A 17,759-nucleotide genomic window follows, 5' to 3' on the forward strand; every position below is an offset into this window, starting at 1 on the left:
CGTTAGGAAAAACTCCTGCATGAGATCCAGGTGCTTTTGGTTGCAACACCTATCCTGGCTTATTATATCTGGAGTATTCCATTTTATATTTGTATTAAAATATCCAGTTAGTAGCCTATAATTCTTTCCGATTTCTCCTCCATTCTGTGTAGTAATGCTCTTAAACTCTGAATTGTATTCTCTGCCAGATTCTCATATTCGCCTCTTTCCCATGTGTTTGATCTGGGTGGCATGTATAAATTGGCTACAGTTACTTTCCCTTCAGATGTATTGATTTCTACTGCAATCAGTTCTACTTGTAAGGGTATATCTAGTTCTATTTCTCTGACTTTTAGATTTTTCTTTGGTAATAATTCCTTCTCCTTTTTTTAAGTTCCCATCTCTTCTCCATATATTGTATTTCTGTAAGTTTAGAATGTCGCTTGATATCCTTGGTGTTAATTTTGTTTCATTTAGGCATATAATATGTGGTTCATATTCCCTGTTGTAATAATTCATCTCTAATAATTTAGATATCATTCCATCTACACTTCAGTACATTAACTTAATCATCTTGTTTGCATCCTTGTCTTGACTTGGGTCTACTACCTTCCTCCTTTTTATTCCCTCCTGGTTATGTACCACTTTCGAACCTGCAATCCAATTACCTTGCAAAAAATGTATTCTTCTTCTCTGATCTTCCCTCGTTCTTTGTTTTTGCTTCCTCTCTCTTCTCTTTTAGTAATTCCAGTTCCTCTTGAGTTAGGCATCTTTTTATCCATACATTTTTGAATTCCTCTTTTTCCATGAGTTTCTTTGCACTTTTTAGCATCTCCTCCACAGTGTTTACACTCTGGAAGGTTATTTTTAGGGGCGTTCACTTATTTTTCTCATATTTCCCTAGCCTTTTGTGTTCCTCTATGTCTTTATTACAGATTTCCTCTGATACTTCCTTCAATATGTTCATTACATTTTCCATTTTTTTGTCTCTTGAGATCTTGTTTTTTATTTCTTTCTCATCTACACCAGTGATTACTATAGATTTGTTTATATCTGCTGAATCTCAGACCAATTTGGGATTGTTTTGGATTATTCTTCTCACTTCCTTTTTAATGCTCTTTTCTTCAACTAATATTTCTAAGTCTTTCTTTACTTTCACCATTTCAGCATACGTGGTTTCCACATCATTTTTGTAGCTTTGCATCGCTTCATTTACCTGTGTTATCTTCTCCTCAATATCAGTGCTCTGATCTATCAGATTGCTTACTTGCCTAATTGTCTCTGTATCATTTCTGAACTGTTCCATGACACCGGGTACTCTTGTGGTTGACTACTGTACTTGCCATTTAACTTATTTTCCTTCTAAGTGAACCCACTTCAACTGTCAGCTCATCTATTGTTGTGTCTTTCTTGTTGACTTCCTTCACTAATTTCTCTATTTCTTCCTTCTGCATGTGCAACTGCCTCTTAATTTCATCCATTTCATTCTGAAATGTCATCTCCGATCTGTTTACCCGTTCTAACAACTTACTGTACGTTTCCATTTCAACCAGTTCCTGGTAGAAATCAACATACTGCTTTTTACTTTTATCCCTTAGCACTTCCAAACTTGCTTTACTAAAGTAGGTGGATATCATGTGGTACTAAGAGCACAGATTCTACTTGCATTCCCTGGGCAGATAAAACAATCGGCTGACGCTTGCTGGGCACATTCCTGCACTACTTTGTTTATTTTGCTATTTGAACAACAGTCTTACCTAAAACTTCATCTGTTATATTAGGACACCATTTAATTTAACTGGGTACAGAGCTTGACTCATATAAAGATACTAATTTAGGTATGGCCAGTTGGCCAGGTTGGTCAAATGCGGAGTGATGTGACGTGCGTTCTGCCTGCCCGGCGCCTCTCGTTCTTACCTTACCTAATTGTATCTTTACAGGAATGAGTCAAGCTCGTACTGTCCCGTGTCTTAGACCATATTTATCGTACATATCCTTAAATTTGTGAATTGTTTTGGCACACTATTTCATTCGGTAGTGCATTCCATTGATCAATTGCTCTGTTTGGGAAACTGAATTTCCTTACGTCTTTATCACCTCTCTTCTTATGCAGTTTTTTGCAGTGTCCTTTTGCTGATGCTTCTCCATATGTTAAGTAATCATTTATGTCTATTTTCTCCTTTCCTGATATGCACTTATATAGCATTATCATGTCACCTCTTTTCCTTCTCTCCTGTAGTGTTGGTAGATTCAGTTTATTTAGTCTTTCTTCGTAGCTTAGGTCCCTTAAGCTTGGTATCCATCTTGTAGCGGCCCTTTGAACTTTTTCAATCTTGTCTATATGCTTTTTGAGATGAGGACTCCAGACTATTGATGCATATTCCAGGGTTGGTCTAATGAATGATGTTTTTATCCTTCTTAGCATGTCTTCATTTATGTATGTGAATGCCATTCTCATATTTGCAAGCAGTGTATACATGTTCCGTACCTTCTCGCTGATGTGGTCAGCCGGAGATAGTCTGTTATTGATAATCACACCTAGGTCTTTCTCTCTTTCTGATGTGTATAGGGTTTTATTTCCTAACTTATAATCCCAATCAGGTCTTTTTCCACTTTTACCAAACTTGATTACATGACACTTGTCCACATTGAATTCCATTTGCCATGTACTACTCCATTCATGAAGTTTATTTAATTCTTCTTGTAGCTCCCTACAAGAGTCTGTGCTAGTAATTCTCCTTTGTATTTTTGCATCATCAGCAAACATATTCAGATAGCTCTCATTTCCAGTGTTACTGTTTATATCATTTATGTACACTAAAAACATGATTGGTGCCAGCACCGAACCCTGTGGTACTCCACTAGTCACTTCTTTCCATGATGAGTAGTTTCCTCTTAGTACTGTCCTCATTTCTCTTTTTATGAGAAAGTCTTGCATCCAACAAAACAGTTTGCCTCGAATTCCTCCTTGATGGTACAGCTTCCATAAAAGTCTTTGGTGTGGTACTGTGTCAAAAGCTTTCTTGAAATCTAAATAGATACTGTCCACCCATCCTTCCCTTTCCTGTATTGTGTTTGTTACTCTGTCATAGTAGCTCAACAGATTAGTAACACATGATTTTCCTTTTCTGAAACCAAACTGTCTTTCTGTTATCATACTGTGTTCTTCTAGATGATTTACCCAAGCTTTTCTTATAAGTTTTTCTAATACCTTGCTTACAACACTGGTCAGTGATACTGGTCGGTAGTTGAGAGGATTTTGTCTATTTCCTTTCTTGAATAAGGGGACTATATTTGCTTTTTTCCAAATATCAGGTAGTTTCCCTTGACTCAAGGATTTCTTGAAAATTAAAAAATAATGGTTTACTTAACTCCTTTGCACATTCTCGTAACACCCAACATGAAATTTCATCAGGACCACTTGCTTTTCCTCTGTCTAATCTACTTAACTCCTCCTGTATTACTTTTTCTGCTATTTGTATATCTGGTAGTATGTGTGGACATGCGTGTTCCACATAGTCTCTCTCAAAATTTTTTTCTTCTGTAAAAACTAATTGGAAATTCTTATTTAGTGCTTCACAAATGTCTTTCTCTTGTGTATAAGTGATTCCCTCGTCCGTAATGGATTGTATTATATCTTTTACTTTGGTTTTGCTTCTGATATAGCTGTAAAACAGCTTTGGTTGATCACTACTTTTATTTATTATATCCTCCTCAAACTGTTTTTGGGCTTCCCTCCTTATTCTTGTATAGTCGTTTCTTGCCTGTTTGTAATTATTATACGCCCTTTCACTATTGTGTCTTCTGTATCTATTCCACAACAAATCTCTTCTTTCTTTTGATTTTTTACATTCTGTATTGAACCATTTCTGTATTTTCTTATCTGCTTCTTTGTGCTGTGGGATGTACTTCTGGACTCCTGTTTCATAAAATTCACAAAAATTTTTATATACAGCATTTAAATCTTGTCCTCTAAGCTCATTTTCCCAATCAACTTCTAAGAAATACTTCTTTAGGTCTTGATAATTTTCCTTTTTATAGTTTAGGCTCTTTTTGTAACTGTCATTGCTGTTTACTACGTCATATGCTATCTTGAAGTTATAATTTAGTACTACATGATCGCTTTTGCCGAGTGGAGGGTGATATATTAAACTGTCAATGTCATTTTCTTGCCTAGTAAATATTAAATCTAGCACTGAAAGTACATCAAGTCCTCTTTTTCTAGTGGTTTCCCTCACATGTTGCGTTAAGAAACACTCCTGTACGAGATCCAGGAGCTTTTGGTCCCAACAGCTTTCTTGGCTATTTATATCTAGAGTATTCCAATTTATATTTGTATTGAAGTCCCCCGTTAGTATAATTCTTTCCGATTTCTCTTCCATTTTATGTAGCAAGGATCTTATACTCTGAATTGTACTCTCTGCCAGGTCCTCATATTCGTCTCTTTCCCATGTGTTTGATCTGGGTGGCATATACAAATTGGCTACAATTACTTTGCCTTCAGATGTGTCGATCTCTACTGCAATCAGTTCTACTTGTGATGGTATATCTAGGTTTATTTCCTTGACTTTTAGATTTTTCTTAGTTAATATTATAATTCCTCCTCCTTTTTTTAAATTTCTGTCCCTTCTCCATATATTGTATTCCTCTAAGTTTAGTATGTCATTGGATATCCTTGGTGTTAATTTTGTCTCAGTTAGGCATATTATTTGTGGTTCATTTTCTTTGACATAATCATTCATCTCTAGTAATTTAGATACCATTCCATCCACATTTGAGTACATCAACTTTATCATCTTGTTTATATACTTGTCATGACATGGTTCTACTAACTTCCTCCTTTTTCTTCCATCCTGTTTGTGTACCACTTTCGTACCTGCAATCCTATTACTTTGTAAAAAAATTTCTTCTTGTCCTCTTCTGATCTTCCCTCATTTTTTGTTTTTGCTTCCTCCCTTTTCTCTTTCAGTAATTCCAGTTCCTCTTGTGTTAGGCATCTTTTTATCCATACATTTTTGAACTCCTCTTTTTCCATAAGATTCTTTGCATTTTTTAGTATCTCTTCCACAGTGTTTACACTCTGGAAAGTCACCTTTAGAGGTCTTGTCTTGCTTTTCTCGTATTTCCCTAACCTTTTGTGTTCCTCTGTCTTTACTACAGATTTCCTCTGATACTTCTTTCAGTAAGCTCATTACATTTGCCATCTCCTTTTTGTCTCTAGTGATCTTGTTTTTAATTTCTTCCTCTTCTATACCAGTGATTACTATTGATTTATTTATTTCTACTGAATCTCTGACTAACTTTGGATTGTTTTGGATTATTCTTTTCACTTCCTTTTTAATGCTTTTTTCCTCCTCCCTTGTTTCTAAGTCTTTCTTTACTTTCACCATTTCAGCATACGTGGTTTCTACATAATTTTTGTAGCTTTGCACAGCTTCATTCACCTGTGTTATCTTCTCCTCAATATCACTGCTCTGGTCCATAAGACTGCTTGCTTGTCTAATTGTCTCTGTGTCATTTTTTAACTCTTCCATAACACTCTCGTGATTGACTACTGTACTTCCCATTTCACTCACTTTCTTCCTAAGCGTATTCAATTCCACTGTTAGTTCACTGATGGTTGTGTCTTTCTTATTGGCCTGCCTTCCTAGTTTTTCTATCTTTTCCTTTTGCAAGTGCATTTGCTTCTGTATTTCATCAATTTCATTTTTGAAAGCCATTTCTAGTTTGTGTACACGTTCAACCAGTCTATTGTGAGTCTCCACTTCAACCAGTTCTTGGTAGAAATCATCATTTTGCTTTTTACTTTTATCCCTTTTCTTTTCCAAATTTGTTTTACTGAAGTATGTATCCATTTTCTAATACTAAATGAACAGAGTATGTACTTACAGAGTTTGCACGCTTTCCCCGTGTTGCTGTAGTATAAACAAACCCAGCTGACTCAATGCATCGTGGTTCTTTGTTGTTTGAACCAGTCTTATTTAAACTTATTATTTCTTTACCTTTTAATAATGAAAAATCATTTAGTCTAACCTGGTACAGAGCTTGACTCATTCAAATATACTAATTTAGGTAATTGCCACTGGCCGTGTTGTTTTGGTACGGAGCGCCGATGTCCGACGTCTGCATCTGATGACTCCCTGTGTGTGTGTGTGTGTGTGTGTTGTGTGTGTGTCAAGAACCTCCTTTCTCCCTCACAGGCCCGAGTAAAGAGTGATGGCAGGGAACACATGCGCTATTTCTCACCTGTCTCTCTCCCCAGTGATTTTGGCAAGATTGAGCTGGTGCTGAGGTTTGAAAAGCAAGGAATCATGTCACAGCAATTCAAGGCACTTAAAATAGGTGAGTCATAGTTAATATTAGCAGTTTATTTATTCATACCTTCATTTCTATTGTGATTATCAGTTTTACAGATCTGTAATACATGAAATGTTCTTTCATTTCGGAGTTAATTTTACTCAAGTTAAGTAGATTTTCTGTGTACTGTAGTTTGAACCAGAGCTTAACCTGTACACCCTTTCCCTCTTGTGAGACATCATGTCACATGGAGAGCAGCATTCCAGTGGATGTCATATGAAGAGGGGGATTTTCCGTTTAAGGGAGTAACATCTGGTGGTTGAGGCATCAGATACAACTCTGGACCACCAAGAGCTAACTGAGTCTGTTCCAGCTACCACGATGGGTACACATACTTAATTCCCTTACAGCTCAACCGTATTTGTGCCACTGCTTTTTGCCAGAAGGGATGTTTGCAGAAAATTACTAGGATTTTTCTTGTTGCCCAAGTTTTGATATGCAAGCAAATGACGAATCCTTTCTTGAATCTTGGAGGAAGGACTGAATATGTTGGGCAGCTTACTTTTCTGAATAACCTTTTCCTTCATGTAGTATCTGCAAGCTAAAAAGTGCATATATATATATATATATATATATATATATATGTATGGGAGGGAACACTTGTATTCCACACCCAGGATACAGGGGTTAAACCTCAGGCTTGATGAACATGCCATAAGAGTGTGTAGTCCAGTGGTGTGAATGAGACTGAGACTGGAACATCAACTGAACGTGGTTTTGTTGTTGTGACAGGGGATACGGTGGAGTTCCAAGGACCGTGTGGAGGATTTGAATACGAGCCGGGCGTGCTGGAGGAACTAACACTGCTGGCATCTGGTGGGGGGGTCACACCCTGCTTGCAGCTGGTAAGGCAGGTGCTGGCAGACCCTAAAGATAAAACCAAAGTCACACTTCTCTACTTCTCCGAGAACTACAACGAAATTCTTTACAGAGAGGAACTGGACAAGTACCAAGGTGAGAGTATTTTAAAACGGAGTGCTTAAAGGTGTAGCTCCTCAGGATATAGCACTCATCTGCAAAAATTGTCCCCCCCTTCGTCCCTGTTCACACAAAAATACAATTGGGAATCTGGATTTAAGTTAGGATGCTTGTTTGTCATATTCTAGAGGAAGATTGAACCTGAAAAAGTTTACACTCTGCCTTAATGATCCTTTGTGTAGTCGATAGGCATTAATCCAAAGTTTTGTTCTTCAGCTGCTGACAAGCGACTGAAGCTGGTGTACACGTTGGGAGAGACACCGGAGAACTGGGAGGGAGAGGAAGGCTTCATAGACACTCAGATGATTGATAAGCACGTCTCTAAGCCCAATGGCATTAAGAACAAGGTAAGCTTTGTGGTATTTTATTCTGCTGATATATAAATACTGTGACTGGGAGTCATATTGACCCTCTTATGGTAGGGATAACTGTATTAGTCTACTTCAGATAACTCCAGATTATTTTATTCAGCTAAGAGTTATTGGAGCCTAAAAGTTAAGTACCATTACGGATTTTGCTATCGTTGTGGTTGTGTTCCCTGGCTCATCTGAACGTGAAGCTGTTGTACTTCAGGCTAAAGATACTTTTTTCTCCTTTCTCCTTTGAGGGGATGGAATGGGGATCGACGAACGTTTGAGCTGAGTGATTCACTGCTCTGAGGCCCCAAGTTAGCCAGTATTTTTTTTTTTAATAATTAGTCAGTTTAAGTCAAACCAGGTACTTGCTTTCTTCACATCTTTACAATGTATCCACAGTTATCTCAAATTGTGAAAGCTGCCATTATTCAACATTTAAACATAAAAGAGCCCGGGTTCCAAAATTACAAATTTTCAGTGCAACTTTATCTGCAGGGATGACTGCATCTTCCCTAGTAGCATATATATATATATATATATATATATATATATATATGATAAGTGTACAAGGCTTGTGTTTAAATAATTTTCCCTTAAGGTGGCCCACTGCCAGGGAGAAAATGCTGTTGACTGAAATCGAGGGAAAAAAAAAAAAAAATAGGCGGTTAGTGATCGAAAACGGGATGATCACTAGATAATTGCAGTTGACCAAATGATGTGTACTCTGCGCCGTGCTGGTGAAAGCATTTACGTTCCAGCATATGTCTCTTTTATTTCAAATGTTGGATAGTTTCTCGGATGCAGTCTATGACTGACGTAAATTGAAATCTGGATGCACGGAATTTCATTGAAGTCCGTTTATTAATGAAGGATACACAGTATTGGTGTTGTTCGGGGATCTCAGAGTGGTAAATCACCTTGCATAACCAGGCATTGGGGACACCAGATTATATTTGTGTCACTACGTGAGGGCGTCCCTCTTCAGTACCTCAACTAATGTAAGATGCCTTACCATATTGCCTCTTCCGCTTGGCTAATAATTTTCCCTTTAACATCACAGATAGTGATGTGTGGAGGTCCTGTCATGACCATCTCCTGTCTCCACTCGCTACGCACCCTCGGCTTCCCCTCCCACTGCGTCTTCGTCTACGGGCAGTTTGGCACGGAGCAAGTGAAAACTGTGTATGGGAGGAAAGTGCCACTTGCTTCTCACCTCTGTGACTAGGACTATTTGGACATGACAAGGAGAAAGGCGTCTTAGCACGTCTTCCTTGGTGATTTGTTTTGCAGCTGATTCTTTGATACTTTATGTAATCTATATCGTTTTAACAGCGACATAGTTTGCTTCAGTAAAATCAAGAGGATAACGAGGTGTAATGTGTACCTTAAGCCGCTGTAGAATTGTTGTTACGAAATTGCAAAAAGAATATGGGTCATAGTCATCCTTCAGCATCCCTTTTTATTAACCCTTTAAAAACTATTATTGTTATTATTATTATTATTATTATTATTATTATTGGTCACCTATTTACCACCGGTAGAGATCTTTGTATCGGTCATTATTCTTATTATTACTGATCTCCAGCTATTACTATAGGTGGAGATCTTTGTTTCCATTACTGTTATTATTATTATTTCGTCATTTTTTGTCTCCATAATATACTTATTAAGGATGTACAGCATCAGGACCCTATTACACTGACCAAGTTTAATTAACCGTGACATGATTTTCAAGGTCACAGTCAAGAAAATGTTAAAAATCATAAATTTTCAATCTCAGTTTATTTCAAAACTATTATAGGTATATGAACATGGAAGGAAATCCCGTAATAAAAAAAATTAAGGTAATTCAGGCATGACTTTGTGGTATTTGAGACACCCACACCTTTCAACAGCTTTCAGTTGCTCTTCCATACAAGAATTAGACATAAATGAGGCACTTCTTAGTCTTACAAGTATGATCTGGTCATAGACCAGGTCTGTATACTTTTCGGTGGCAGTTTGGCCAGCGGTTTTCGAGTCATTACAAAATGCAAAATTCCCATGGGTGGAGATCAGTAAATGTGTCTGATAGTCTTCCAGTTATTATTCTGTTACTTTTCGTCTCCAGTTTTCATTATTCTTAGTATGTACACCACCATGACCCTATTACACTCACCCATTTTCAGTGACCTTGACCTAATTTTCAAGATTACAGGTCCAAAAATCATGAATTTTCAACCCCAAATTACTTCAAAACTGTTATAGATACATGAGCATGGAAGGAAATCCCGTGATGAAATTATTTTCCAAACATTTACATGGAAAAAATTTGAAGATCATTAATGCGTGATATTACAGTATGATATTTCGGTCACCTCAATTTTCAGTTGTTCTTCCATACATGAGAAAACAAAACAAAAAAATGAGGCCCTTCTTTGCCCTAAAAGTTTTGCCTGGTCCAGGACCATCTCTGTATACTTTTTGGTGGGAGTTTGACCACAGGCTCTTGAGTTATTACAAAAAACGAGTTTCACTGACTATCAGCTACTATTCAAGGTCACAGGTCCAAATTGTCCAAAAATCATGAACTTTTAGGCTTAATGTACTTCAGAATTATTATGGATATATTAACCTGGAAGGAAACCCTGTTTTAAAATAACTTTCCTGACATTTGTATGGAAAAAAATTGAAGATTTTTCTTGAGTAACATGATATTTCAGACACTCCACTTTTCAATTGCTCTTCGATACAGGAAAAACCAAAACGTAAATGAGATGCATCTGGACCCTAGAAGCTTTGTCTGCTCCTGGGCCATGATTGTATACTTTTTGGTGGCAGTTTGACCAACGGTTTTTAAATTATATATTAAAAAAAAAAAGTCAGTGACCTTGACCTACTTATCAAGGTCACAGGTCCAACAATGTCCAAAAATCATGACTTTTCAACATCAGTTTACTCCCAAGCTATTCTAGATACATGAGCATGGAAGGAAATCCCCTGATAAAAGTAATTTCCAAACATATTTGGCTGGAAAAAATTTGAAGATCATTCATGCGTGACGTTATGATATTTCGGACACCCCACTAGTCAATTACTCCTCCATATAGGGAAAAACAAAACATAATGAGGCACTTCGTGTCACTGAAGACTTGTCTGGTCCTGGACCAGGTCGTTATACTTTTTGGTGGCAGTTTGACCAATGGTTTCTTGAGTTATTAAAAATATAAGTTTTGCCTGTTTGCATTTTTTTTTTCAGTGGTGGAGATCAGCAACTGTCTGACAGTTACAGTCTTGTAGTTTTATTATTATTATTATCATTATAATTTGCTTTGGCTATTTTCAGCCGATTTTCTTTAGCTAACAGAGAGAAACGAGGTATGGTCGAGCGGTAAATGAAGACGGTCCCTACCTCTCACTGCAAAATTTAATGATCTCTCTTATCCTCATTTGGAGTTAGCAGGAAATATATATATATATATATATATATATATATATATATATAACTTTTTTACAGCCTTATGTTCCTGTACCTCAAGTCAATGAACTTTGCTTAAAAACAAAGAAAAAGGCCCCTTTTCCTCTCAGTTAAAAAAAAAAAAAAAAAGTCACCCCGAAATTTTAAAAAAATCAATTTTTGGAAGTGTATATTTACAAGTATAATAATAAAAAATACAAGAGAGCTTATATTACTTAAAATCGCTGCTTATTACCTAGAATAAATCGATGTTGTAGTTTGGCTTTGTTTCTGCAGGCAGCATAAAGTTCCTGCATCACTTTGATTGTACGTTCTGCTCACTGATTACTTCTTGGTATCGAGTAAGGATGGCTCCTGCTTCCAGTGATTCAGCAATAAGTTTATTGCTATTTTGTAAGGTTTCAATATTTCTGATAAGTTCTTGAAGTCATTTTCATTGTACATCTTATTAGTAAACCAGTGCCCATTTGTACGAAATGAATCTGCATATCTTCTCCAAAGTCTTCCTTGTTGTAGGTATAAGAATGAATGCAAGGATAACGAGAATTGCTCGTGAATTCCACCTTGCATTACTGATATTTGGAATTTTGTGAAAGTTAATCAAAGAAAAATGCCCTTTTTTCTTCAAAGAATCCAAACATTCATGTTAAATGGTACAAAAACTTCATGTCATCTCTCCATCCTGACTTATCAAGGATTTCTTTTGTTCCTTAACAAACTGTGATTTTAGATTTTCATAATTCATTATTAGTTGCGACACAACTGGAGATTCGATATTTGGAGAATTGGTTTAGTGCGAAGTTCTTTGTCCATCACCAAACAGAGAATCCTGTCCAGAATGTGATACTGACAACCGATAAATTGTGGTTTGTTGAAACTTTTATCTGAGAACATTTGGTGTAATCTGACAACTCCACTCTTTTTCCCAGTGTTAATGCTACTGTAGTTGCATCAGCAATGATCATTTTTATTGCATGCCATGCTTTATATTCATCAGTAACTTTTTCAGTTCCTTCAGCGGTAGTTACAGCCTTGCCATTTTCCAAAGGCAATGCATTCAATTTTATTTCGGTTCTATCATTTTTAAGTAGTATACCTGGTACTCATTTTCATCAATCCACTTTCCATCGAAATGTAAAGAGCATGTTTCCAACTGTAACTTTTCAATCATTTCCTCCTTCAGTGTAGCAGCCTCTTTGCATATTGACTTGTAAATTGCTGCTTGACTTAGAGCTGGAATGGCAGTACCATCATGTGATAATTAGTTGCATATTTTAGCGGCTTTATTTGTCGATACTCCAGCGGATGCCACCAAGTTGGTTGCAACTTTACTTCTGTTGTGTTTTCTGGTTGGTGGATGATTTATCTCATCTTCATCCTTATATTCTTTGTAATCAGATTCAGTGCAAATACCACTAGATGAAAGACTGTAAGATGTTGATGGTAATACAGGTTCATCAGGCAGTTTTAATCTTTTTGAAGGGTGAATGGTTTCCTTACTTGCAGCTTGACCTGTTGAGTACCCCACTTCTCCTTTGCTTTGCAATTGCAGGTGGTAGAGTTGTTTATCTTCAGTGGATAACCATTGACCATTTACTTTTGTGATATCAAAAAGTTTATTTAGGGCATCATATTTTCCCCTCTTGACACATTCATTGTAAGATTTTAGCACCTTGTCAAGCTTTGCTTTTATTGCTTGATCTGACACATGTGGAAAGTTCAATTTATTCTCCTATAATTTTGTAACTTCTTCGGAAATTTTGATTAATCTTTCTTTTCTTAATTTGATTTTTGCTCCAAGAAATTGGTAACTTCCAACAACTTGCATTTGGTTTGGCAACTACATCCCGTTTTATAATATTTAGATTATTCTAGAGTGTTCTAAACAATGTTAAACCATACTAGAACGTTACAAACTGTTCTAGAAAGTTCTAAACAGTTCTAAAATCTTCTGTGCAAAGCTATAAAGTTATAAAAAAATCTATAAAGATTAAGAAAGTGATAAAACTTGCAGGTGGTAACGTTAAATATATGGTAATCCATTTTTTGATTGGGGGGTGACCTTAAAAAAAAATGAGAGGAATAAGGGCTTTTTTCTTAGTTTTTAAATAAAAGTTCATCAATTTATGATACAGACTACAATTTATTTGAAAAAAAAGGTATAACCCTAATATATATATATATATATATATATGTATATATATATATATATATATATAATAGCAGATAATTAGTAATAATGTTTGACAGAGATATAGCTAAGAAATAGCAGAATTTTATCCATTCAAAAATCCAAATTAAATATATGCTTGGGGTGTCTCGTTCAGGACTGGTGTAATGATATTAGTGTATTTTTTTCATGCTATAGATTCAAGCATTGTATTGTTATAAGTATGTAGACAGAATAGCAGCTATAATATATGTGTTTAGTAATATTGACACAGGGACAGTTATGCGCACTATAAGTTTAGGATTAGAATTCCAAGGTAGGTCTTAGATGAATATGAATATGAAATAAAAATTAAGCAATTTATATTCTGCAGCAACAATTTGAGTTTTATTTTTGAATAAACCCCCCTTTTATTGGTATTACATGAGCAGTGCGGGAGAGGGACGCAGTCAGTTGGTGGTGTCAAGATGACCTAGTGGCTTGCCTGCCTAGCTAGCTATAATAACGTCCTTCATCTGGAATCGCCTTTGGGACGACTAGACTGTCTCAATTAACCCATACAATCCCGCCGTCGGCATAGTGCCGACAGTACAAAACGTCTCTATTAATCCCAGTGACGTGATCGTGCCGACAGCAAAATTCGAACGCTGTAGCATGTCTCAAATAGCTTTAATCGAGCTTATTTTTTGCTAAGGAGTAGCTTAATGTATTGGCAACATTGTGTCCAAGCAGTTGTAGTACTGAGTTTGGTTCTGCATGGGTGGGTAATAGTAGTTTGCCACTGTCTGTCGGAGCGTCGGGATGTCGTGAAAATCACGCCATTTTTCCGCTTCATTGGGCTGGAGGAGGCTGTTGAAATTGTCACATGGATCCTTCTGTCCCTTCATTTAGTGATTCTTCAGTAGAGAAAGATCTGGATAACTATTCTGGGGAGGAATATGAGCCAGAGGAGTACACTAAGAAAGGGGAATCCCCCTTTCTCCTCCCCCGTTCTCTCTCATCCCGCCCAGCTGGGTGGGAAAACTGCTCACGGCTTGGGAAACTGAGCTAAGAACACGACGACCGCCCATCCTGGTCTTATTTCTCCTATAAGGAGTATCATTTTTTTTTTTTGCTTTGATTTATATGTCCTTTTGGATTGTTTTATGCAATAAAAATTTTTTCCGTTTTTGGTCCGGGATTGGGTGGGAATAAACTTGCAAAAATGCCTGGGATGGTACTGGTTAATAAGGTGTACTTTGCTATTATCAAACAGTAGTTAGAACAGAGTGCATGTGTGTAGTTACACTCGTGTAAACTGGTGGTAGGCCAGGACACAGGAGGCTTGTGTACTCACAGGCTACGAGTGACCGAGGGCAGAGGTTTAGGACGTGACATTTAACACACTCTTTGTGAAGGCTATGAAATCTGTCTTTCCCTGGACGGGAAATGAGAGTAAGAGGGATGAACATGTGGTCACCACTAGCCCTTTCTGGTGAAAAAGATTATATGACCTTTGGTCAAAACAAATGTGAGAATGTTGATTGGTAGTTTTGAATGACATGTAACGCGTACACAGTACTGGAGTGACATCATGAACGTGTTACCAATAAGTTACCCCTCATAAGGACATCCTACTAATGGACCCACTTATCTGTGAAACAGGCTTTGTTGTATGTAGGGTATACGAAGAGGGCTGAGGAAGAGTATGAATAAAACTGTGAAATAAAGGAAATGATGGCATATTTCTCTCGAAACAACCATACATTGCTTTTCGTTTGACAGATTTTAACTGATCCCTGACATCCTTCTCTGGCTGTGTGTGTGTGTGTGTGTGTGTGATTAGTCACTCTATAGCCTTGTGGCCCTGACATCTCTCAACGGGGAGAGGGTAGCCCAAGGAGGTCCCAGCAAATTCATTATGCACGGCCGTAGCTTTTAACCTTGGAACAAAATTCATTTTATATTATTAGACGTTTACCCGGCCATGTGTTTGGTTGGGAACGATCACTGATGACCTCTCGTCATGGTAGGGAAGCAAGGGTAGCCACATGGGGAGACAATGCCATAGTTTTTTACCTAAAGCATATAAAATATTGAACAATGACAGATCTTTACTGGTGCCACATTTTAGGCAGGGTGTGACCCCAAAGGCCACCCCCCATGGCCCCTGGGGTTCCAGGACAAAGTCTTTATGCCCAGTCATGGTTTTAAACATATGAATACAAAACTATTTTTCTCTACTTGGTAGACGTTTACCCCTGTATTTTTTTACGCAGCTTGGGACCACTGATTTTTTTTCCAAAAAATTTCTTTCTTTTTCTTTTTTCCTTGTTATGCTGAGTGTTTTTAGGCTGACTCCTCGTACTAAAAACACTAGCTACTGAGCGGGGTCCTCTTTCCGGACCGGAAGTAAAGCACCAACAAAGGAACAGGACATAAAAACTAGGCAGTCCACCTTTAACACATCTATTACCTTAATTCTAACACCATGATAATATTACATAGAATGATATTCTGGACAGGGGATACAGATATACAAAGTTACGTTAAGATAACACGGGATATTCACACACACTATAATTACACTTTACAATGGGTTAAGGTTCCGTAAGTGAATGTGACTGGCTTTCATTAACCCGTCCCATCCCGTCGACGTATGGGTACGTTGCAACGATTTGCATTTGCCAGTCCCGGCGACGTACGAGTACGTCATGCAATTGCAAGGTCCCTAATTTGCACAATTTTCAATTTTCGCACGTGATTTTTCGTATGTATACATGGGACACCTTCCTCTATTCCTCTACAAGATGCCAAGCAGGGACAATGCCTTACACTGCATAACCTCCCCCCTCCCCCCCTCATGCCATTGTCTTGGCAAAGGACCTGTTACCAGTGACCTGGCTAGTAAAGATATTCAGGGCCAGAGTGATTCCCCAATTGATGACAATGTGGAGGACAATGTTTACATAGCATTAGAAGAAGAAACAGCCAGAAATAATGATCAGGTAATGTGGCAAAAATAGGTCAGGTATGGTGATTAGTTAGTGAGTGAAACAATGCTTATAATGCCTTTATTACTGCTTGAAAACCAATATACTCTCATACTACATATACATTCGTACCAAGTAAATAAATAAATAAATACCGTTTATGAGTGGATAAAATAGTTACCCTCCCATAGAACTCGTTTTCTTTGGTGCCAGCATGTTAGGTAACCCACTCAGGTAAGGAGGAACTCCTACCTGGATTGGGCACTTTAAACCTCAGGTGAGCGATTTCTCTATGAATTTTCGATGTTTCTCACCAAAAGCGAAGGTTTTAGCCAAAAAAAAAAAATCGAAAATACCTCGGGACTGGGGGATGTCGGAGGTGTGGAAAACCTTGGGACGTGACGGGTTAAAGTCCAAAAGGTCTTAGTGCACTGGTACAATAGGGATGTATAGGCTTGATGAGCTAGGGGAGGATTACTACTATAAAAGAACAGGGGGAGCAGATCACTATAATTTACTGGCTGGGCTCGGCGCGGCGACTCTCGCCCGCACGTGCACTGGTAAGGGAGAACTCCTCTATTCTGGGCTGGGGAACAACACTAGATTCACGGGCCCAGAACTTTTAGTCTTTAATCAAGGGAAAGTAATCATGGACACTTATAGATGGGATCCCTCTTATTCACTCTGTCACTGTATCACTGTCCCTGTCTCACTGTAGGAGGGAAGGTCACTAATCTTGCCCGATTTTCTGGGGCGATATCGCTCTGTCACTTTAAGGGGACCTCTGGGGTCTCTACCCGTGGCGGGAATCACCTTACCCACTGGGGGGAGACTCGACCCGGGTCCGATCCACTGGGGCGTTGCAGGGAGACCCTCTTGCCTGGGGTCTCGACCTGTTGTAGACCCTCCTCTCTGGTCCCGTTGTCACGGTGCAGGGAGACCCTCTTGCCTGGGGTCTCGACCTGTTGTAGACCTTCTTCTCAGGGTCCTGTCATAGTGGTGCAGGAAGGCCCGTCTGTGTGGGGTCTCGACCTGTTGTTGTGGCCCTCAGGACTGGAGCCAAACAGGTGAAGCAGTCGTGTCTGGTGTCGGAGGGTCTGTGGCAGGAGGAGGACAGCGTTGGCAGGCTGCTGGGCTCGCCAGGGGGTCCGCAGACTGTGGAGGTCTGTCAGGAGATGCGCTGTCAGGTGTGGGCTGCGGCCTCGTCTCCTGCTGGTGCCTGGGGAAGACAAGAATCTCCCGGGTGTGGGAGGTAGGTCCCAACTGGGACCGGGTCTTTGCTCGGGTGACACCTTCGGGGCAACTCTCTCGGGTGGTGTCCAGCTACTCCTGCAGGAGTTGGCTGAATTTAGAGGACACACGGAGGCCGTGGTCTCTCTCTTACACAGGGAGGGTAGCACAGAGGCAACTCTCTCTCTTGTCTCCGACACAGCCGTGGCGCCAGGTCGATCGGCCCTGGGACCCACTTGTGGCTTTATACAAGGGGCTCT

The 17,759-nt window shown here is 38.6% G+C and overlaps 1 protein-coding gene across 1 annotated transcript in view; it reads left to right on the forward strand.

Annotated features, from left to right (window-relative positions):
* Window positions 1-8,895, forward strand: part of LOC145403631 (uncharacterized) — a 109,665-nt gene extending 100,770 nt beyond the window's left edge. Inside the window, exons 12-15 of the mRNA XM_080275310.1 lie at window positions 6,180-6,321; window positions 7,069-7,290; window positions 7,531-7,661; window positions 8,731-8,895. Coding sequence (XP_080131436.1) covers window positions 6,180-6,321; window positions 7,069-7,290; window positions 7,531-7,661; window positions 8,731-8,895 — 660 coding nt within the window. The remainder of the gene's footprint in view (window positions 1-6,179; window positions 6,322-7,068; window positions 7,291-7,530; window positions 7,662-8,730) is intronic.
* The last annotated feature ends 8,864 nt before the right edge of the window (window positions 8,896-17,759 follow it).

Source organism: Coenobita brevimanus, chromosome 61, assembly GCF_032717465.1.
Source record: "Coenobita brevimanus isolate Jiangsu-jjx chromosome 61, ASM3271746v2, whole genome shotgun sequence".
Taxonomy (NCBI): Eukaryota; Metazoa; Arthropoda; class Malacostraca; order Decapoda; family Coenobitidae; genus Coenobita; species Coenobita brevimanus.